General features: G+C 38.1%; 1 protein-coding gene across 4 annotated transcripts in view; it reads left to right on the top strand.

Moving 5' to 3' along the window:
- The window catches only part of RC3H2 (ring finger and CCCH-type domains 2), a 53,707-nt gene that overhangs the window by 23,683 nt on the left and 6,812 nt on the right, over positions 1–23,212 (top strand). For 2 of the 4 annotated variants that reach the window (XM_049628477.1, XM_049628503.1), the window contains 12 exons: positions 1,268–1,380; positions 11,052–11,360; positions 15,867–16,081; positions 16,723–17,156; positions 17,735–17,905; positions 19,955–20,101; positions 20,436–20,649; positions 20,891–20,975; positions 21,237–21,318; positions 21,418–21,552; positions 21,803–21,910; positions 22,003–22,151. In XM_049628477.1, the coding sequence (XP_049484434.1) occupies positions 1,268–1,380; positions 11,052–11,360; positions 15,867–16,081; positions 16,723–17,156; positions 17,735–17,905; positions 19,955–20,101; positions 20,436–20,649; positions 20,891–20,975; positions 21,237–21,318; positions 21,418–21,552; positions 21,803–21,910; positions 22,003–22,151 (2,162 nt within the window). The remainder of the gene's footprint in view (positions 1–1,267; positions 1,381–11,051; positions 11,361–15,866; positions 16,082–16,722; positions 17,157–17,734; positions 17,906–19,954; positions 20,102–20,435; positions 20,650–20,890; positions 20,976–21,236; positions 21,319–21,417; positions 21,553–21,802; positions 21,911–22,002; positions 22,152–23,212) is intronic. The other 2 variants (XM_049628493.1, XM_049628485.1) reach the window with 2 other exon arrangements.

The raw sequence follows: 23,212 nt of genomic DNA, 5'->3' as shown, positions 1-23,212 counted from the left end.
AGTGATCTTTCCACTCTTTCTAGCCTTATTCTACTAGAAAACATTATAATATTCAAATGTTAACTGGAAGAGAAATGTTTTCTCTTTTTATTTATTTATTAAAAAAAATTTTTTTAATGTTTATTTATTTTTGAGAGACAGAGACAGCATGAGCAAGGGAGGGGCAGAGAGAGAGGGAGACACAGAATCTGAAGCAGGCTCCAGGCTCTGAGCTGTCAGCACAGAGCCTGATGTGGGGTTTGAATCCACGAACCATGATATCTTGACCTGAGCCAAAGTCAGACGCTTAACTGACTGAGCCACCCACGCACTCCTGTCTTTTTTTTTTTTTTTTTTTAACTTTATTTGTTTTGAGCAAGAGAGCGTGTTTGTTTGTGTAGGGGAGGGACCGAAAGAGAGAGAATCCCAAGCAGGCTCTGCTCTGTCAGCACAGAGCCCAATGTGGGGCTCCATCCTACGAACTGTGAGATCATAACCTGAGCTGAAATCAAGAGTCGGGACACTTAACCAACTAAGCCACCTAGGCACCCCAATAAATGTTTTATCTTATTAAGGTCACAGAAATAACAACGGTATCTTAAATTTTGATGCAACTATAGCAGATATGATGGGGTTTTTATACTTTTCCGCATTGTTTTTGTGAACTTAAGCAGCTTCAAGAGTAAGAAGAGTGTTGTACTCTCAAGCTGACAAATTGGTTTCATAAATGTTCACTCTTAGGGGAAATTGTATTCTATCTTTCTTGGGAAAGTTTAAGTGGACAAAGCTTATGGCTTTTTTTTTTTTTTTAAGATTTATGTATTTATTTTGAAGGTGGGGGAGGGACAGAGAGAGAGGGAGAAAGAATCCCAAGCAAGCTCTGTGTGGCTCAAACTCACGAACTGTGAGGTCATAACCCAGGCAAAGTCAAGAGTCAACGCTTAACCGACTGAGCCACCCAGGTGCCCTGCTTTTTAAATTATTTTATATCATAATTTTAAAACCGCAATCAATCGATGAGAAAATCTTTTATTTTTGTGGTCATTGTGTTGTCTGACAAATAAATAGACATAACATCTGAACCAGTTTCAGATAATCCTCAGAAGGAATGTCTGAAATACCAATTTAAAGTTACGCTGTGTAATATGTAACAGGAAATGGTGGAATGGCAGTTGTTTCAGCACAAGAATTACTTTTCTGATGTGATAAAGAATTAAAGGCAGTAATCATAAAATTCTGAAGTCCCAAGAGTCCTCACTTTTTCACACACTGATTTCCTGTTTTGTAGCCTCAGCCAAACAGCAAATACAAGACTAGCATGTGCCGAGATCTGCGTCAGCAAGGAGGGTGTCCCCGAGGAACAAATTGTACTTTTGCCCATTCTCAGGAAGAACTTGAAAAGTAAGTTACGAGAATTCTTTTTCATATGGGTTTAATTTTGGGTCATTATGAAAGTGTTCTATGTAGTCTCAGAGTTTCTGGTGAGTTTCAAAAATGTGACTAAGTTCACATTGTAGACTTCTTTATATTGCAAGATAATCTTTTCTTTTGAAACTATAGCGTCTTGCTTCTGGAAGCAAGATTAGCATAAATGACTTAGAACCTTATTTAAGGGTCATACTTTTAATAACCATTATATAGCTGGAATCCATGTTTTTGCTAAGCACCTGTGCAGAAGTACCCTCTGTGCAATCTTATTTGCTCAGGTTCAATTGACGATAACAGCAAAATCCCAGGTAAAACCGTACTGCAGATACATTTTCTTTTTATGATTTTTGGTCTTCTTAATGTTCTTTTTTCTGCATCTTTTCTCCTCTGGGTAATCCTTCTTTCTGTGTCCATTTACTCCACACGTAGAAGTAAATCAATATAAGCTATATTATATATTGTCCAAGTTTTTGTTGTTTTTTAACCAAACATTCATCATTGAGATCTTGCCAAAAAATTGATTCCCGCCTTTCTATTGAATAACTGGCCTGTATATCAACTCTTAATGGACATCTCCCTTTTGTTTTTAGACACTATTTTTTTTTATTTTTTATTTTTTTAAGTAGCCTTCACACCCAGCGAGGAGCCCAACATGGGGCTTGAACTCATGACCGTGAGATCAAGACCTGAGCTGAGATCAAGAGCCAGACGTTAAACAGACTGAGCCACTCAGGCACCCTGTTTTTACACTTTAAACTTAAGTTGAACTAATTTTCTCCTCCCATACATCCTCTCCCACTTTCCATTCTGCTCTCCCCCAGTGTACCCTGTCCAGCCAGTTACATATACCATGTTAAAGGAATCGTCTTTGTTACCTTTCCCTCACCTGCTTGTCTGAGTCACCAAGGTAGTTCAGTATGTTTGTTTCTGAACTCTTCTTTCCAGCCTTACAGTCCAAGCTATCATCCCTTTTCTCAATCCACCATTGCCTCCTAGTCTTACAGTTATTGTTGCCACCCCCACTCCCATTATTCCCCACAAAACGGAGAATTTTATGCATAAGGCTCATTGCAGATAATGAGAACAGGTAGTTTCTCAATTACTCTGTGGATAAAGTTATAAAATCTAGATTGTGGATCCTGGATCATCTGTGTGCCTACCTTTCTGATCTCATCGCACAGTGCTCCTGAATTGTATTCTATGCTCAGGCCACACTTCTCTTCTGCCAGTGCCTGGAATGCACCATGCTCTTCTACATAATGCTCTTCCTTCTGGCCTTGCCTTTGGAGCTTCTCTTTTGCCTACCTTACTCTTCACTTATTCAGGGGGATCCTCCCCTGACAAAGGTTCCTCTTTGTCATACCAATCAAAATTATGATTAACTTACGATAAATTTTAGTGGATAGCAGACTTTTATGTAAAGGTCCAGATAGTAAATATTTTCAGTTTGGTGGATCACATGGTGATCTGTGTCACAGTCACTCAATTCTGCCATTGTAGCAAAAAAGCGACCATTGTGCATAAAATTGGCATGGGTATATACTTTATTTACAACAAACAGGCAACTTTGGCCCCTGGCCTCGATTGACTGCCTTACTGTGGAGTACCCTCCATGGACTATATTTATCTTGTTTATTACTTATTACTGTTTCCTCAGTTGCTAGCACTGGACCCTGTACATAACGAGCTCCACAGCAGCAGCAATCTGATAGAAGATATGTGTGTGTGCATTAGAAAGAAGAGTAGAAACATGTGTCTCCTCTCTGTTTTTACTCCCTGTGGAAGAGCCTGGAGAGGTTGCAGGGGTCCTAAGACAAAAAGACGCTGTTTGCACCCAGTCTAAGCAGCTCTCTATACAGAGTTTTACATCAGGATGATTTTCGAGGCTCTAGGAAATCTATTGAGCTTGCCCATACCTGAAATAGAGCTTCTTAGCTAAAGTAGAAGTTTTTAGGGGACTTTCTTGGGAGTTGGTAGACCTAAAAACGTCAGAGGAGGGGCGCCTGGGTGGCTCAGTCACTTAAGCATCCAGCTCTTGATTTCAGCTCAGGTCATGATCTCACAGTTTGTGATTCGAGCTCCCCGCTGCTTGGGACTCTCTCTCTCCATCTTTCTCTTCCCCTTCCCACTCGCATGTGCTCTCTCTGTCTCTCAAAAATAAATATTAAAAAAAAAAGAAATAAAGAAAAGTTTATTAAAAAAAAAGTCAGAAACCGTGATTTCATTGCCTTGCCACCCATAAACTGGTGTCCTATCTGAAAATCCATTTTACGTCCTGTACCTTCAAGCTGGCTTTCTACTCTCCATCTCTTGTGCCTACTTTACAATTTTATTATCTCTTGACTGAAATTATATTAGTAGTAAAAAAAAAATAATAGCCAAATTAATTGGTCACATTTTTGTGTAATGCTGTTTTTAGTGTTTCACGTGTGTTTACCTAGTTTATCAATTTTAGTTCTCTACTGACCTTTTACCTGGCATCTCCTTATGTTCAACCTATTTCATTGCTACCAAGATATTCTCTTGCAAATAATTGTCTGATCATGTCCACGTCTGCTTTAAATTCTTAATTGGTTCCTCAGTATAGCAAAGGATCTAGTCCTAATCTAGCTTTGTAGCCTTACTCCACCTTTTGCAGTCTTTATTTTTTTAAGCTACATCTAGTTAATCACTGTTTACTACTGCACAAATTCTTGCATTCTTCTTTCCCTTGCACGTGTTTTTCCCTTTATCATATGCTTATCTCTTTTCTGTTTGGAGAGCTCCTAGTCATACTCAGAGGTCCTCTTCCTTCTGAGGACTTCTCTGACTTCCAAGCAAGTGTTAGTTGCTTCCTTCACTGTGCTGTTGTAGTGTTCTATACATAGTCACTGTATAATGTCAGTTTTCTTGTCATATTGCAGTTATTTATTTGCACGTGTGTATTTTAACTGGACTTCATTTATCTTATGAGTAATTCATCTTGATATTTTTTGCACATAGCAAGTGTCTGATATGTAAATTTAGTATATTTACGTTGAAAGGACAAATAATCTACAATTCATATTTCTAGCTGGTTTCACATTCTCTGTTGCTGTTTGAAAAAAGAAGAGAAAAACACAGGATGATACAAAGGATTAAGAAAGTGAGATGTCACTATCCTATTGGTTAAAAAAATACATGTTGCTATGTATCTCCGAGTTTTTTGAGGGTGGAACCTTTGTCTTAGTTCACATAATACACCAGGAGCTCTGCAAACATTTGTTTTACTTAATTTTACTCCAGCCTGCTTTCTCTACTGTGCATTTCTCTAACCAAACTAAATGTAAATGCCCAGCAGTCTCTCCTAAAGTAAAAATTTAGGTGACTGTATTTGAGAATGTAGAGAATTAGAATCCTATTTCTAAGAATTGGCTGCATTCTGGAGAATAACAGAAGCCTAGAATCAATCAGCTCAGCAAACATAAAAATGATTGCTAAGTGCTTGGGTACTTTTTTGAGGTGCTTCTAGTGAGGAAAGAGGCACAGTAAACACGTAAACAATTTCAGTTAGTGATAAAATGCTATAAAGTCTGAGGTGGAAACGAGCTTGGCAGGCTTGGGAGCTAGAAGCAAGACCAGTGTGTCTGGAAGATGGAGAATGATAGGGATGACAAAAGATAAGGCTAGAGAGGCAGGCCACATCACACTGGCTTTGATGACCATGGCGAGGAATTTGGAAGACCTAACAGGGTTTTATTCAAATGCAACGATGAGATTTTTTAATCTTACATATTTATTTAAGTAAGCTGTATGCCCAGCATGGGGCTGGAACTCACAACCCTGAGATTAAGAGTCTCATGCTCCACCGGCTGAGCCAGTCAGGCATCCCACAACAATGAGATTTTAACTTTGTCTTAGAAATGTCATTCACGCAACAAATATTTATTGAACACACAGTGTGCACCAGGCACTGTATTATGTGCTGAAGATAGGTCAGTCAGGAAGGCAAAAATCCTTGCTCTCATGGGGCTTACTTTGTTGTAGAGAAGATTGACATACAGCAAATAAATACAAAATACAATATCTGGTACTGATTGGTGCTATGAAGAAAAATAACACAAGGTATGGAGAAAGAATGGTTGGGAAAGGGGAGATATTTTAGATGAGGTTGTCTGGGAAGGGATATCAGAGGATATGGCATGTAAGCAGACACCTGAATGAAGTGATGGTGCACTAGAATAAAAAAGATCATTATAGGAGTGAAGTCTTTGGAAAGGCAGATATGCTTGGGACCTGGGGCACAAGTGGAGAGATTGGACCTCATTAGAACCCCAGTGGCAGGATTGACCTGAGTTAAGAGCAGGAGCTCTTCATCTCTTTTTAGGAGGAGGATGTAGTTACAGGTCAGGAAGCTTCCTGGAATTGGTGGTGAAAGAAGTAAGTCTCCTCTGGCTTCATCTATTTTGTCTGTCAAGTGGGAGGCAATGTCATCAGCAGTGGAGGTAGAAAGGATGTTAGAGATGGGAAAGGGAATTTAGTAGAGAAGTGTATTAGTGTATTGCTTGGCCATTTTAAATAATTGATCAGAATTTTGAAGAGAGTCTAGAGAGCATGATAGCATGGTTTTTCTCCACCAATGTTCAGCTGCCTGGAAGCAGGCACAGAGTAAGAGAATATGTGAAGAACTGGATTAGGGTTTTACCAGGAGTTCAACACAGGGAGTGGGCCAAGGGAGTTGAAGGTATTTATAAGGGAGGGACGAATGGTGGATAGTGGATTCTGAGCTGAGTAAGGCAGGGAGTAAGGACTTGATGGAGCTCAAAAGGTGATTTTAAAAGAATAGGAAGTAATTGACATTTTCAAATGTGAGGTCTGGATTTGAAGTCCAAGTCTTTAGCTGCCTAGATGCTAGGAGCCCAGTATGTATTGCTACTTGCCACATATTTTACCTCCTTTAGTTAAGGTTTTACTTATTACAACTCCTTATCTTTTAAGGTACTTGCAATTAAAATTTTATTTTTTGCCTGCCAGAGTAATCTTAAAGGTAGCTGAGATTTGTCCTTTGAGGATGGAAAGCAAAGAGCAGCTGGCTATTTTGTATAAGAACCTTTGAGGTGAAAAATGAAGAGCAGGTTTCAGAGAGCATGTTGAGGAAAACACAGGCCCCTCCATGCCAGCAAAATGCCTTTCTAAAATATAGGTCTACTCATACCTGTCCTTCTTAAAGAAGTAATCAGTGGCCAGATCAATGAAACCAGAAGCTGGTTCTTTGAAAGAATTGACAAAAATGATAAAGATGTAGCCAGTTTGATCAGAAAGAAAAAGGAAAGGACCCAAATAAATCAAGGATAAAAGACAAGAGATCACAACCAGCACAGCAGAAATAAAAACAATACTAAGACAATATTATGAGCAATTATTCGCCAATAAAATGAGCGATCTGGAAGAAATGGACAAATTCCTAGAAACGCATAAACTACGAAAACTGAAACAGGAAGAAATAGAAAATTTGAACAGACCCATAACCAGTAAAGAAATCGACTTAGTAATCAAAAGTCTTCCAAAAAACAGGAATCCAGGGCCAGATGGCTTTCCAGGGGAATTCTACCAAACATTTAAGGAAGAGTTAACACCTATTCTCTTGAAGCTGTTCCAAAAAAATAGAAATGGAAGGAAAACTCCCAAACTCTTTTTATGAAGCCAGCATTACCTTGGTTCCGAAACCAAAGACCCCACTAAAAAGAAAAGTATAGACCAATTTCCCTGATGAACATGGATACAGAAGTCCTCAACAAGATACTAGCCAACTGGATCCAAGAATACATTAAAAAAATTATTCACCCTGATCAAGTGGGATTTATACCTGGGATGCAGGACTGGTTCAACATCCACAAAGCAATCAGTGTGATTCATCACATCAATAAAAGAAAGGACAAGAACCACATGATCCTCTCAATAGATGCAGAGAAAGCATTTGACAAAATACAGCATCCTTTCTTGATAAAAGACCTCAAGAAAGTAGGGATAGAAGGATCATACCTCAAGATCATAAAAGCCATATATATGAAAGACCCAACACTAATACCATCCTCAGTGGGGAAAAACTGACAGCTTTACCCCAAAGGTCAGGAACAAGACAAGGATGTCCACTTTCACCACTGTTATTCAACATAGTATTGGAAATCTTAGCCTCAGCAGTCAGACGATACAAAGAAATAAAAGGCATCCAAATCGGCCAGGAGGAGGTCAAACTTCCACTCTTCACAGATGACATGATACTCTATATGGAAAACCCAAAAGATTCCACCAAAACACTGCTAGAATTGATTCATGAATTCAGCAAAGTCGCAGGATATAAAATCAATGCACAGAAATCGGTTGCATTCCTATACACCACAATGAAGCGACAGAGAAATCAAGGAATTGATCCCATTTACAATTGTACCAAAAACCGTAAAATATCTAGGAATAAATCTAACCAAAGAGGTGAAAAATCTATATACTGAAAACTATAGAAAGCTTATGAAAGAAATTGGAGAAGATACACACACAAAATGGAAAAATATTCCATGATTTTGGATAGGAAGAACAAATATTGTTAAAATGTCAATACTAGGGGCGCCTGGGTGGCGCAGTCGGTTAAGCGTCCGACTTCAGCCAGGTCACGATCTCGCGGTCCGTGAGTTCGAGCCCCGCGTCAGGCTCTGGGCTGATGGCTCGGAGCCTGGAGCCTGTTTCCGATTCTGTGTCTCCCTCTCTCTCTGCCCCTCCCCCGTTCATGCTCTGTCTCTCTCTGTCCCAAAAATAAATTTAAAAAAAAATAAAAATAAAAAATAAAAAAATAAAATGTCAATACTACCCAAACCAATCTACATAGTCAGTGCAGTACCTATCAAAATAACACCAGCATTCTTCACAGAGCTAGAACAAACAATCCTAAAATTTGTATGGAACCAGAAAAGACCCCAAATCGCCAAAGCAATCTTGAAAAAGAAAATCAAAGCAGGAGGCATCACAATCCCAGACTTCAAGCTGTGTTACAAAGCTGTAATCATTAAGACAGTATGGTACTCACACAAAAACAGACACTCAGATCAGTGGAACAGAATAGAGAACCCAGAAATGGACCCACAAACATATGGCCAACTAATCTTTGACAAAGCAGAACAGAATATCCAATGGAATAAAGACAGTCTCTTCAGCAAGTGGTGCTGGGAAACCTGGATGGCGACATGCAGAAGAATGAACCTGGACCACTTTCTTACACCATACACAAACTCAAAATGGATGAAAGACCTAAACATAAGACAGGAAGCCTTCAAAATCCTCGAGGAGAAAGCAGGCAAAAACCTCTGATCTTGGCTGCAGCAGCTTCTTACAACACGTCTCTGGGAGTAAGGGAAACAAAAGCAAAAATGAATTATTGGGACCTTATCAAAATGAAAAGCTTCTGCACAGCAAAGGAAACAATCAGCAAAACTAAAAGTCATCCAATGGAATGGGAGAAGATATTTGCAAATGACAAACCAGATAAAGGGTTAGTATCCAGAATCTATAAAGAACTTATCAAACTTAACATCCGAAAAACAATCCAGTGAAGAAATGGGCAAAAGACATGAATAGACACTTCTCCAAAGAAGATATCCAGATGGCCAACCAACACATGAAAAAGTGCTCAACATCACTCATCATCAGGGAAATACAAATAAAGCCACAGTGGGATACCACCTCACACCTGTCAGAATGGCTAACAATAACTCAGGCAACAACAGATGTTGGCGAGGATGCGGAGAAAGAGGATCTCTTTTGCACTGCTGGTGGGAATGCAAACTGGTGCAGCCACTCTGGAAAACCATATGGAGGTTCCTCAAAAAATTAAAAATAGAACTATCCTACAAGCCAGCAATTGCACTACTAGGTATTTATCCAAGAGATACAGGTGTGCTGTTTCAGAGGGGCATATGCACTCCAATGTTTATAGCAGTGCTATTGACAATAGCCAAACTATGGAAAGAGCCCAAATGTCCACTGATGGATGGATAAAGAAGATGTGGGGTGTGTGTGTGTGTGTGTGTGTGTGTGTGTGTGTGTGTGTGTGTGTGTGTGTGTGTAATGGGAGTATCCTCGGCAATCAAAAAGAATGAAATCTTGCCATTTGCAACTATATAGATGGAACTAGAGGGTATTATGCTAAGCGAAATTAGAGAAAGAATTATATGACTTCACTCATGTAAGGACTTTAAGATATAGAACAGATGAACATATGGGAGGGGAAGCAAAAATAATATAAAAACGAGGGGGGCAAGACATAAGAGACTCTTAAATACAGAGAACAGAGGGTTACTGGAGGGGTTGTGGGAGGGGGGATGGGCTAAGTGGGTAGGGGCATGAAGGAATCTACTCCTGAAATCGTTGTTGCAGTATATGCTAACTAACTTGGATGTATTTAAAAATAAATTAAGTAAATAAATAAATAAATATATATATATAAAAAGGAAAAAAAAAGTAGTCAGTCGCTCTCCAGAATCTCTTAAGATGACTTATATAAACTGACCATAACCTGTTGTCTTTTTTTAACTTTGTGTTCAGTCACTTCATCCTCAGCCAGTCTGATCTGGGGACACTTCTCTTTTATTGAGCTCCACCTGCCTCTGTCAGTGTGTGTGTGTGTGTGTGTGTGTGTGTGTGTGTGTGTGTGTGTGTGTGAGAGAGAGAGAGAGAGAGAGAGAGAGAGAGAGAGAGAGGGAGGGAGGGAGGGAGGGAGGGAGGAGACGTGCACGAGAGAGAGGGAGAGCAGGAGAGAGGGGAGATGGAGACTAGTGGGATTGAATAATGAGGTTGTTTATAGATACTGAGGGACTGAAAGGGAGACTATTGTGAAGGCATTGCTCATCACTAACACTATATTTAATTATCTTTTGTTTGATTATAACATTAATATCAGATTAATTTAGGCATATGTAATTATGGCTCCAAATGTGTGTAAACTTTTTGTTCATGTAACAGTTGTTCACCACTTTAAAGTTTTGGAACCTTGACTAGGACTACATTATAATGAAGTTTTTGTTGTACAAGTGGAAACAGATTTTCTTAAATGGAGTCCCAAGATCAAATTGCTTTATGTATTGAAAGTGTTATACCTGACCACCATAAATAAAGCTATGAATTCAATATCAGAAAATTCTGTTCTTAATCCAGATGCTTTTTACATTAGGCATAAACTAATCTGGTGTAGTGTTTAAGAACGAGTTTTGGTTTTATAATTTTTTTAATTTATATAATGCTCTAACATTTGGTAACAACAGAATTTTGTCACCTCTTGCATACCTTTCTTCTTCATTCTACATTCCTAAATAGATTTGGTATGGTTCCTTTCATTTTTACATAGTGTACTTTTTATTGCAATTATACAAAATTTTCAAAAGGATCTCTTCCCATTCACTCATCAGGCTTCTTTGATACATGTGTATTTTGCTTGCTACATTAATTACATGTGTGTGTGTGTGTTTTCATGTGACATCTAACAGCAGAGTTTGGTGTAGACTGTATTTGATATTTAGCTGATGAAACTTTTTTCAAAGCTATTTCCTCCTATTTAAATCTTTTCCCATTGTCTTCCTCCCCCCCCCCAGGGTAAATTTAGTGCAATATTCACCAATATATGTTGATTGTTTTTGAAACAGGTATCGATTAAGGAACAAAAAGATCAATGCAACTGTAAGAACATTTCCTCTTCTAAATAAAGTTGGTGTAAACAACACTGTCACAACCACAGCCGGAAATGTCATTTCTGTCATAGGAAGTACTGAAACAACGGGGAAAATTGTTCCAAGTACAAATGGAATTTCAAATGCAGAAAACAGTGTTTCCCAGCTAATCCCACGTAGTACTGACAGTACTTTAAGAGCTCTGGAGACTGTGAAGAAAGTGGGGAAGGTTGGCACTAATGGTCAGAACGCAACTGGGCCTTCTGCAGAGTCTGTAACTGAAAAGTAAGTATTAGGTAAAAATGGCTACTGTGAGTTACTCAGCCTTTTGAGAAATGACTGAGTATTTTAATTTATCCTAAGGGAAAGGAACTAATCAGAATTTTTAATGCATAATCTTCACCTAGTGGAAAAAGCACTTGAATCCCCCAAAATTTGAGTTCTAGTCCTGGCTCTGCAGTTAAAAAGCTCTGTGACCTTAGAAAGTCAATTCAGCTCTGGGTTTTGTTTTCCTTGACTGTAAACTGAAGAGTTTGGACCAGAATTGGGTTTTTTCCACACTTAGATCTTTGAACTTTAGGATCGTATACAGAGGGGTACCAGAAAGGAGCTAAATAGAAACCTCAGCAAGGTGAGATTCTAAGCCTCCAGCCTCTGCTTCACTCAGAACAGTCTATTCTATATTCTTTAATGATGTGTAGTAGCTAAGAGGGGGCTCTTGGGAGGCAGACTCCCTGGGTTCAAATTCTGGCTCACTGTTTTCTAGCTGTTTGATCTTAGGCCAGTTAATCTGTCTCCCTCAATTTACTCATCCACAAAATTCATTCAGTAATAGTAACTACTACACAGGTTGGTTGCACAGATTAAGTGAATCACTATTGCAGTGTGCATTGAACAGTACCTGCCAGATAGCACTCAATATCTTGTTGTTATTATTATTACCAATATTTTCAGGTTTCAGCATAAGGAAGGGTTTTGGTTCTGTAAGAAAAAAGTTTTAAAACTTTCTGACCATCTGAGTTACTTACACCTCAGAAATCTCATGCTTTGGTATTGTTTTAGGGTCTCAGTTAAATCATGTTCCGATTTTGTTGCCCCTGAATAGTCGGTCAGCATTTATTATATGCCTTCTAGGAACAAAGTATTATGCTAGTGATTTCATATAATAAACAGTGGGTAGGTAAGCAATTATATTCTTTATTTCTGCAGTTAGCATATGATAGGATTTGTTTATTGGAGGATCCTTACAGTTTTCCCTGGGAGAGATTTTTAGAAATGACATGTCAGAGAACATTGTCTAGTTAGCAAATGGTATTTGAACATTCATTCTGAGCTATGTTCTTGTCACACTTGAAAATACAGGACATGTATAAGATCTCTTTTCCTTTAAGAAACTTATGAGAGTATAGTTGTGGAGACAGCATTTACACAAATGAAGCAAAATTGAAATTGGATGAAAGAACAGGAATATTTTATATTGCTGGGAAAAATATGGTGGATTTCAGAAAAAGAAACAGCATAATATGGGTCAAATTTGTTGATAATTATTTGGAATATTGAAGAGACCAGCCTTTTAGAACAGGAAGTTTATGTTAGGGACTGGTTAAAATAAGATTAGATAGGTAGGTTGCACCAGATTATGGAGACCTTGTGTTACATATATGTTTAGAAAATGAGCTTTTGAAGGTTTTTGGCAAGGTAACCTAGAACTGTTTTATATCCATACGAGTGGAATGTATTCAGCCGTAAAAAAAAAAAAAAAAGAGTAAATACTAATACATACTACAGTCAATGTGGATGAACCTCGAAACTGTTAAGTGAAAGAAGCTAGATACAAAAGGCCATATATTACAGAGTTCTATTTATGGTAGTGTCCAGAATAGGCAAATCCAGAGAGACAGAAAGTAGATGAGTAGTTGCCAGGGGCTGTGGAGTGAATGCTAATGAGTAGAGATTTCTCTCAGGGCTGATGAAGGTGTTTCAGAATGAGGTAGTGGTGATGGTTGTTGCACAACCTTGTGAATATACCAAAACTCACTGAATTATACACCTTAAAAGGTAAATCCTATCCCAATTTTTTTTTTAATTATAGACTAAGGGAACAACTTGAAAAATAAATAAATCATTAATTCATTCAAAAATTAGGGATCTTCTATGTGCCCAACACCAGCCAGCTGGTAGAAGTAATGAAAATGAACTAAATAATACTACTCCCTGCCTCTGAGGGTCTTACAGTGTGGTTTGGAGGCAGACGTAAACAAATATTATATAATACATTCTGATAGGTACTATAATGGAGTTGTGTTCCAAGTGTTATTGGAACACAAAAAGTAATAATATTCTATAGGGAGTTATTATGGAAGACTCCCTAGAGGTAAAATGAGCCCAGGAAGACCTGAGGTAGTTCCAAAAGTATGGATAGTTGGGAAGGAAAGATCTTATCAGGACAGGAAGCAGCCCTGGCAAAATCAGGTAGGCAGGAGAGGGGTGCTGCAAAGGAGAGCCTGGAATCCTGAGAGCCATGTAGGTTACAGCTGTAGTAATCTAGCTGTCTGTCTGGAATGTGGCTGAAGGTTAGCTTTTTCCTTAGTCTGATTTTTGTGGATAGCTTGTATGATCACGTGAGGCTATGAATCTTGTCATGGATTTTGATGCCTTTTCGCTGACAAGTCTAAAAATTTGCCATTTCTTTTTATGTTTATTTTTGAGAGAGAGAGAAAAAGTGTGAGTGGGGAAGGGATGGGTGGGGGGAGACAGAATCTGAAGGGGGCTCTGCTAACAGCAGACAGCCTGATGTGGGGGCTCAAACTCACGAACCACAAGATCATGACCTGAGCCAAAGTTGGATGTTTAACCGACTGAGCCACCCAGGTGCCCCCTAAAGTTTGCCATTTTAAAGTACTTATCCCAATTTGACAGTATATAACCTTTTGATATGGAAGGACCAGATGATCTATGTAAAGCATGTAGCATAGAGCCTGGAATGTGCTCAGTAATTGCTCGATAAGAGTTATATTACTGTTACAAGGAAATCCTAATCATTTTCCTTGTTGCCTTTATTTAAGTTCAAAGAATAAATATAGCCCTAAAATATCTTTAAACTGTAAGTCAGTAAATTTGTATCTGCTATTATTACCCACAGTTCCTTAGTTATTTCCATTTTACACATAAAAGTAAACATCTGCTAGACTAATCTGCTGTGCTAGACTTAAAAGCAGCCCATACTTGTTTGTATTCTAGCTTTAAAAGGGCTTTTCTAGTTTGAGAAAAACCCTTTAATCTACTTGGGATGCAACATATTGAATTCCTGCATCATTAACAAGTTCTTTTTCTGGAGTCACCACATATCTAAGCTCTGCCAAAGTTTGACTTCTCAGTAGGGCATAAGAAAGACGTGGTGAGATCCTCTGGAGCTGATTGCCTGGTGACTCAACAAAGAAAATCCCTGGTTAAAAAAGATAAAAAGTTTGGTTATTTTGCATCAATTGAATGAGTAACCATATATTGGCGTTTCACTCATCCACTCTGACAATTATGTGGCAGGAACTGTTTCATTTTTTCAACAGATATTTTTACTGAATGACTACTGTATGCCAGGAATTCTTCTAGATGTAACAGTTAACTTTTCTAGATGTAACTTTGGATAGACAGCAGTTAACAAAATGGACAAAAATGGCCTTTTCTCAAGGAGTTTACATTTTAATCCATCTATCTCTTAATAGAACAGTCCTTCTTTTACATGTCTGTCGTCTTTGTCCCAGAGAATTCTGGTAGACTACAGTGGGCTCTTGAACAATACAGGGATTGGGGACACTTTTGACTTCCTCACAATGTAACTACTCATAGCCTACTATTGACCAGAGGCCTTACTGATAACATATTATCAATTAACACGTATTCTGTAGGTTGTATGTACTGTATATCGTATTCTTGCTGTAAAGTTAGCTAGAGAAAAGAAAATGTCATCAATAAAATACAAGGAGGGGCACCCTGGCTGGTTTAGTCCGCAGAGCATGGGACTTTTGATCTAGGGGATGTGAATTTGAGCCTCACGTTGGGGGTTGAGTTTACTTAAAACAACAACAACAAAAGATATTTTAAAAAAGAAAATACATTTGCAGTACTATTCATTGAAAAAAGTCTGCATATAAATGGACCCGTGCAGTTCAAACCTGTGTTGTTCAAGGGTTAACTGTAGTTATTGAACAATAAATTTAAGGGTGAACCTGTTGAATAGGACTTTTTAAAAATTTTTTTAAATGTTTATTTTTGAGAGAGAGAAAGAGAGGGACAGAGCATGAGTGAGTAGGGAGAGAGAGAGAGAGAGAGAGAGAGAGAGAGAGAGAGAGAATCCAAAGCAGGCTCCAGGCTCTGAGCTGTCAGCACAGACAGGGCTCGAACCCACGAGCTGTGAGATCATGACCTGAGCCAAAGTCGGACGCTTAACCGACTGAGCCACCCATGCACCCTGAATAGAAATTTTTTTTTTTTTTTTAAATTTCCACTAGGAAAAATCTTTGTTTATACAATGAGTAAAAAGGGATTGGTGGATCACATTAGTGCCTGGGCTTTGTTTGCATTCTTTTTACCCTTGCCAGAATATGAGATCTGTTACTACAATCCTGTGAATCAGCAGTGTAGGGTGGCAATGAAATTATTTGTCACTATGGAAATACCTAAATTTTCTCTATTAGTGGTTTCACTATATAATTTTATGAAAAATTCATACTGAGGAAGACAGCAGTTACAGACAGTAATTTATTCTTTGTTTTTGATAAATTATCTCTCCAGTAAAATTGGCTCTCCACCCAAGACTCCTGTAAGTAATGTAGCGGCTACCTCAGCTGGGCCTTCTAATGTTGGAACAGAGCTGAATTCTGTGCCTCCAAAATCCAGCGCATTTATAACTAGAGTACCAGTATATCCTCAGCATTCTGAAAACATTCAGTATTTTCAAGATCCAAGGACTCCGATACCCTTCGAAGTCCCACAGTACCCCCAGACAGGTAAGTAATTTTAGGCAATTCTAAGAAAAAAAAGAAACTAATATATATTGTCCTTAGATACATAAGTGAATCACTTATATCTAGAATATCTATATTAAGAAATTAATCTTTTGGACTATATAACCCTTAAGTTTTCTTCCTGCCCTAAGAATTAATGATTCTGCATGCCAATAGTTTTAAGATTCTCCTTCCTTTACGTCAAATATAGAGTCCATGGATGAGCTTCAGGGAGTTCTGTGAATCCCTTGAAATAGTTTGTAGAATGTTTGGTTTATATATAGTTAATGTATAATTTTGGAAAGACAATACACAACTTATATAGATTTTGAAAGGGGTTTTTACCTCTGCTCCCCCAAAGCTATGAATCAATAATGTAACTGATTACTTAATCCAAAACCTGTGGCAGTAGATGCCCTAGAAGGAAACTTACCAGCCATCTCTTAATAGCCTGTCTTGTGTTTTTGAGGAGCAGTTTAACATAGGAGTTCATATAGTAGTGTAGTGTCTGTCTAAAGTAGGAGTAACTAAGGTTCAAAGTTTATTTTCTTTTCCCACATTAAAAGCTGGTTTAGAGTTAAATCATTGTACAATGTTGGATTTTACTAAGATTACATTAAATATTCCTTTTTCTAATTTTTAAGGATACTACCCACCACCTCCAACGGTACCAGCTGGTGTGGCTCCCTGTGTTCCTCGCTTTGTGAGATCCAATAATGTTCCAGAGTCCTCCCTCCCACCTGCTTCTATGCCATATGCCGATCATTACAGTACATTTTCCCCTCGAGATCGAATGAATTCTTCTCCTTACCAACCTCCTCCTCCGCAGCCGTATGGACCAGTTCCGCCAGTACCTTCTGGAATGTATGCTCCTGTGTACGACAGCAGGCGCATCTGGCGCCCACCTATGTACCAACGAGATGACATTATTAGAAGTAATTCTTTACCTCCAATGGATGTGATGCACTCGTCTGTTTATCAGACGTCTTTGCGGGAAAGATATAACTCATTAGATGGGTACTATTCAGTGGCTTGCCAGCCACCAAGTGAGCCAAGGACAAGTGTGCCTTTACCAAGGGTAAGTGACAGTGGAAATAGGACTGCTACTGTAGTGTAGTGACAGTGGGTAAAGAGCCCACTGTCAGACTTGGTGTCCTACCACCCAGGTATGGGTTTCTAGCTCCTCCACTTAGAAATTGTGTGACTTACAGAAGTTACTATATGTTCTGTACGTCAGGTTTTTCATGTTTGGTGGCAATAATGGTACCTACCTCATAAGGCTGTTGTGAGGATTAAATCAGAAAAACAAAGCCCTTGGAACTGGACCTGATACATATTAATGCTCAATAAATGTTATGCTTGGATAGGAAACTGATGGGAAGGTATAGAGAAATCTCCAAAATACAAGGACAGGGCCTATTTTCAGTATCCCCACATAGATACAAATGACTTCTCTAAACCAGAAAACTGAGTGCTCACTTGACTAAACATTAATCCTTTCATTTAAATGTGTGGAGAATAGGCTAAGGTGACTTCCCTGCTGTATCTTTTTGTCCCAACAATATAATAAACTGTTTACATTATTTCCACAGGAAATAGACAAGTTTATTTACTGCTCCCTAGATGATTAAGATTGTTTCTTTTATCCCCCCTTAGGAACCTTGTGGTCATTTGAAGACCAGTTGCGAGGAGCAGATAAGAAGAAAGCCAGAGCAGTGGGCACAGTACCACACTCAGAAAGCACCTCTTGTCTCTTCAACTCTTCCTGTGGCAACACAGTCACCAACACCACCTTCTCCTCTATTCAGTGTAGACTTTCGCACTGATGTAAGAAAGGTCTTCATCACTTGATGTTGCAAGGATAGGTCAAACACCCGACTTCAGAGCACTCTTTCCAACCAGGGTTAGCTGTGTTGGGTATTTTGCAGCGGTGTAGTGTGAAGTTGAGTCACGTAGTTCAGTGAACATTGAGTTTGTGAGAAGCACTACAGTTAGGCATTGTGAGACTCTGAAGACCATTAAGTTTTTAATGGTCTTGAGACCTGTTCCACCAAGAATTGAATCTCCAGCAGTATAGTTGTCATTATTTTTCTGTTTTTTAGTAATAAGATATATATCTACCATTTATTGAGCACCTACTTGTGCCAGGCACTGTACTAAGCATTTGCATAATGCTATTTTATTTAATTCTCACAAAAATCTTAGGGGGCCGGTATTAAATCTATGTTTTTTAGAAATCCTACTCAGAGAAATTAAGTAATTTGCCCAAAGTAATAAATTCAGCTTGTAAGTAGCTGGGATTTGAATTCTGATCTAGCAGAAGCATTTCTTCCTTACTTCACAGGAGTTGCAGAAATGCCTGTGGTTTTATTCATGCAGTTTTGCATCACTGTTAATTATTCTTGTTGTTACAAAACAAATTTTTGTATCAGGATCATTTCAGTGTACCTTGTTGTTTTCAGTACTTTTATATATACGACAAACCATTATTTTTTTAATTCCTCTAATTTGATTTATTTCCCATTCTTTTGGGCTCTAATATCTAAAACTTTTAAAAATTTTATTATGAAGAGTGCCTGGATGGCTCAGTCAGTTAAGTGTCCAACTCTTGATTTCACTCAGGTCATGGTCTCATGGTCGTGAGATTGAGCCCCGTGTCAGGCTCCGTGCTGAGCATGGAGCCTGCTTAGGATTCTCTCTCACTCTCTCTCTCTCCCCCTCCCCTGCTTGCATGCTCACTCTCAAAAAAAAAAAAAAAAAAATTATTATGGAAAACTTCAAGCATATACAAAAGTAGAATAGTATGATAAACCCCACGTACCCATCACCCCCTGTTACCTACTCTTCAGTCTCTCATTTGTACCCCCTCTTCCCACTGGATTATTTTGAAGTAATTCAGATAACATTTTTTCATCCATAAATATTTCAATAAACCATTGAATTCTTAAACTAGATCCAAATTTCTCATCAAACTGAGACTTCTTCAAAGCAACTAAACATCTTGACAACAGAGTGATAGAGTTGCCACTTGCTTGATAGAAAAATGTATTTGCATTTTTTTATACTATGCTTTAAGAAATAATTAGTCCCCTGGGGAGCCTGACTGGCTCAATTGGTAGAACATGTGATTCTTGATCTCAGGGTCATGAGTTCAAGCCCCACATTGGGTGTAGTGTTTACTTTAAAAAAAAAAAAAAAATTTCCCTGAGACTCAGATCTGCTATTTGCCAGTAATATGACTTGTAATATGTAATTTAACGATTTTGGCATCAGCTTTCTATATCTGTATAATCAGTAAACTAGATTTAATGATTATGACAACTTTAGTATTCTGATCCTGTAATAATTTGGACAGTCCTTTTAAAATTTGTCCACTTTTTCTTCTAGTTCCAGACAGCCTTCTTTGAGTTCTTTTTTTAAATTTGATCCTGCATGGTTTATCAGTTATATTCCCATATTTACATGATGGTCTTTTCTCAGAATCGTAAACTATTCTAGGACACGGACCATAGTGTGTGTGTGTTTTGCCTTTTTTCATTTTTTTGGAGTGCTTCATACCATGTTAGAGACATGCTGCAAATATTTGTTGATTTGGTGTTTGATAGTCAGGGGTTCCTTATGAGTACTGAAAGAGCAAAATAAAAAGAGAAGTCATTCTATTTTCTATAGTAAATAATGTAAATACAAATAGTATAATTATTACTTGTTACATATGACAGTATTTTTATATTAATTATTGAAAGTTTTTATATTATTTGTTCATTATGAAGTCCTATATATTCTATAATAGTTACTTTGTATTAGTTACAAGTTTGTAAATTTAACAGTTTTGTACTAATTGATTATGCTTTTTTTTTTTTTTTTTTTTTAAATCAGTTCTCTGAGAGTGTGAGTGGTACAAAATTTGAAGAAGATCATCTTTCTCATTATTCTCCTTGGTCTTGTGGCACCATAGGCTCCTGTATAAATGCCATCGATTCAGAGCCCAGAGATGTAATTGCTAATTCAAATGCTGTATTAATGGTATGATTTGGGGGAGTGGGGGGGATATCATGCATGTTGGCTCAAGTTTTAGAATGATTGAATGCTTTCATCTTCATATTGTTTATTGCTATATAACTCATCTGTAAGCAGCTGAGTTATATTTAGGTAAGTCTGAAATAAATTGCATTTAATGCTTAAATTATTTGAGCTAGTTTGGTGGTTTAAAACGGATGTTGGATTATCACTAAGATGTACTGCTAGTGTTAAATTTACCAGAAAATTTGATTACATGTCTTTTGAAAGCATGTACCTGTATTATTAGCTGAAGTAATTGACAACAATCCTTTTAATTGATTTTCTTTGGTTTATGCAGGACCTGGACAGTGGAGATGTTAAGAGAAGAGTGCATTTATTTGAAACTCAGAGAAGGACAAAAGAAGAAGACCCAATAATTCCATTTAGTGATGGACCTATCATCTCAAAATGGGGTGCAATTTCCAGATCTTCACGTACAGGTTACCATACCACGGATCCTGTCCAGGCCACTGCTTCCCAAGGAAGTGCCACTAAGCCTATCAGTGTATCAGGTAATCCCCTTAACTAGTATCTCACTTGCTGTATTCTAACACTGTGCTTTTTAATCCTCACTTTGTGAGGTACAGCACATTTCCCTCTATTTAACAGTCACAGGAGCTCAGAATTAAATGGTTTAGCCAGAAGAACATGGCTGGTTGGATAAAATATGGATCTTTTTTAAAAAGTGTATGTTCACATTTACATATTGATATTTCACTTTTCTGATCATTGTTTCTTTCTACCTTTCTGTAGATTATGTTCCTTATGTCAATGCTGTTGATTCAAGGTGGAGTTCGTATGGTAACGAGGCCACGTCATCAGCACACTATATTGAACGGTAATGTTACTCTTACTTCTTTTGGATTCTCTATTTTCAGACTTGTATGTATCCTCAGAGTATAGATCCTACCCCCGATTATTCATGAAGCGTACTTTAATGATTTTAGCTGAATAACAGATTTCTGAGAAAACATTTAAATGATGACTGAAACTTTCAGGGTTGATTAATTACAGAAAACGTATTTGGTATATGGCCATTACTGCTTTAGTTGCTTCAACTCTTTCAGTTTTATAACTGTAAACATATTTCTCTTTAAAGGGACAGATTCATTGTTACTGATTTATCTGGTCATCGAAAGCATTCCAGTACTGGAGACCTTTTGAGCATTGAACTTCAGCAGGTAGTCTCTGTGTCCCTCAGCTTTAAATTCTTAAAATAAAATGGCAGTTGAAAGCTATGGTTGAAAGCTAACTTTACCTTTGTTTTTTTTCCCCTATAGGCCAAGAGTAACTCATTGCTTCTTCAGAGGGAGGCCAATGCACTGGCCATGCAGCAGAAGTGGAATTCCCTGGATGAAGGCCGCCACCTTACCTTAAATCTTCTAAGCAAGGAAATTGAACTGAGAAATGGAGAGGTAAAAAAACTGAACCTCTCAGCTTCATGCTTAATGTATTTGCTGTTTGGTGCTGCTGTGTGTTAGTTTATGCCATTACCTAGTGTATGTTAGCATTCCTTTTTCTGGTGGATGATTGTTTTTCAAACTCAGAATAGAAATAAAATTGCAGTACCAGCTTTTATTTCAATCATTGAGATTCTTACTTTAATCTAAAAGGGGGGCCCCAGCTTCCCCAGGTATAAAATCAGCATTTTTTCTTTTATTACAGAGTGATTATACAGAAGATGCAAGCGATACTAAGCCTGATAGGGATATTGAGTTAGAGCTTTCGGCACTTGATACTGATGAACCTGATGGACAAGGTGAACAAATTGAAGTAAGTACCACAATTAGATATTTAGGAAGCTTTATTCAATTGGAAACTATAAAATACTTTCATACTGAAGGATTAACATTTTATTTTCTTAGGAGATCCTGGACATACAGCTGGGTATCAGTTCTCAAAATGATCAGTTGCTGAATGGAACAGCAGTGGAAAATGGGCATCCAGTCCAACAGCACCAAAAGGAGCCACTGGAGCAGAAGAGACAGAGTTTAGGTGAAGACCATGTGATTCTGTGAGTGTTAGACAGATAACTCATAACCAGTGGACATAGGTTGTAAATATTTAAATAAAATAAATGCAGTGTTACCTGCAATTTTGGCTCTCTCCTGTGAGGCGAAGACCTTATGTAATAGGGCAGTGATTGGGTCAGTCTGAATTTTTAGGAGAGAAGAGGTAAACTTGAACAAAATAGTCCATTTTTAAGTAGCCTGAGACCTGCTTTTTTTGTGGATAAAAGTTTGTCCTCGTGCTCCAGCATCAGGTTAATACTTCCTCAGTCTGGTAGGCACACTTCTAGACTACACAATGGAGAATTAAAATCTAGATGAAGGGTTTCCCTTTTAAAAAATCATGTTAAGGTATTCTTAGAATTAGGGGCACCTGGATAGCTCAGTTGGTTAAGCGTCCGACTTCAGCTCCGGTCACAATCTCACGGTTCGTGAGTTTGAGCTCCACATCGGGCTCTGTGCTGACAGTTCAGAGCCTGGAGCCTGCTTTGGATTCTGTGTTTCCCTCTGTCTCTCTGCCCCTCCCCTGCTCACGCTCTGTCTCTCTCTCAATAATAAATAAACATTAAAAAACATTTTTTTTTAATTAAAGATATTCTTAGATTTAATATTGCCATTTTATATAATTACCGCCAAAATTATGGGTTAGTCTTGAACTTCATAGTTTGTTGGCCTTAAATTAGCCAGTATTTTAATTTTTTTTAATGTTTATTTATTTTTTAGAGAGAGAAAGACCAAGCATGAGCAGGGGAGGGGCAGAGAGAGAGGAGACACAGAATCTGAGCTATCAGCACAGAGCCTGATGTGGGGCTCGAACTTACGGACTGTGAGATCATGACCTGAGCTGAAGTCTGTTAACCAACTGAGCCACCCAGGTGCCCCTTAAATTTTTTTTAAGTTTACTCATTTATTTTTTGAGAGAGAGAGCATGAGCAGAGGAGGGGCAGAGAGAGAGAATCCCAAGTAGGCCCAGTGCTGAGCCACCCAGGTGCCCGTCTAGTATTTTAATTTTTTAAATATGATTTTTGAAAAAAGGGACTTTTTTAGTGACTGCTGATATTTTTTA

This window comes from Panthera uncia, chromosome D4 (assembly GCF_023721935.1).
Source record: "Panthera uncia isolate 11264 chromosome D4, Puncia_PCG_1.0, whole genome shotgun sequence".
Taxonomy (NCBI): domain Eukaryota; kingdom Metazoa; phylum Chordata; class Mammalia; order Carnivora; family Felidae; genus Panthera; species Panthera uncia.
The sequence above is the reverse complement of the archived record's forward strand: the minus strand, read 5'-3'. Positions and strand labels throughout refer to the sequence as shown.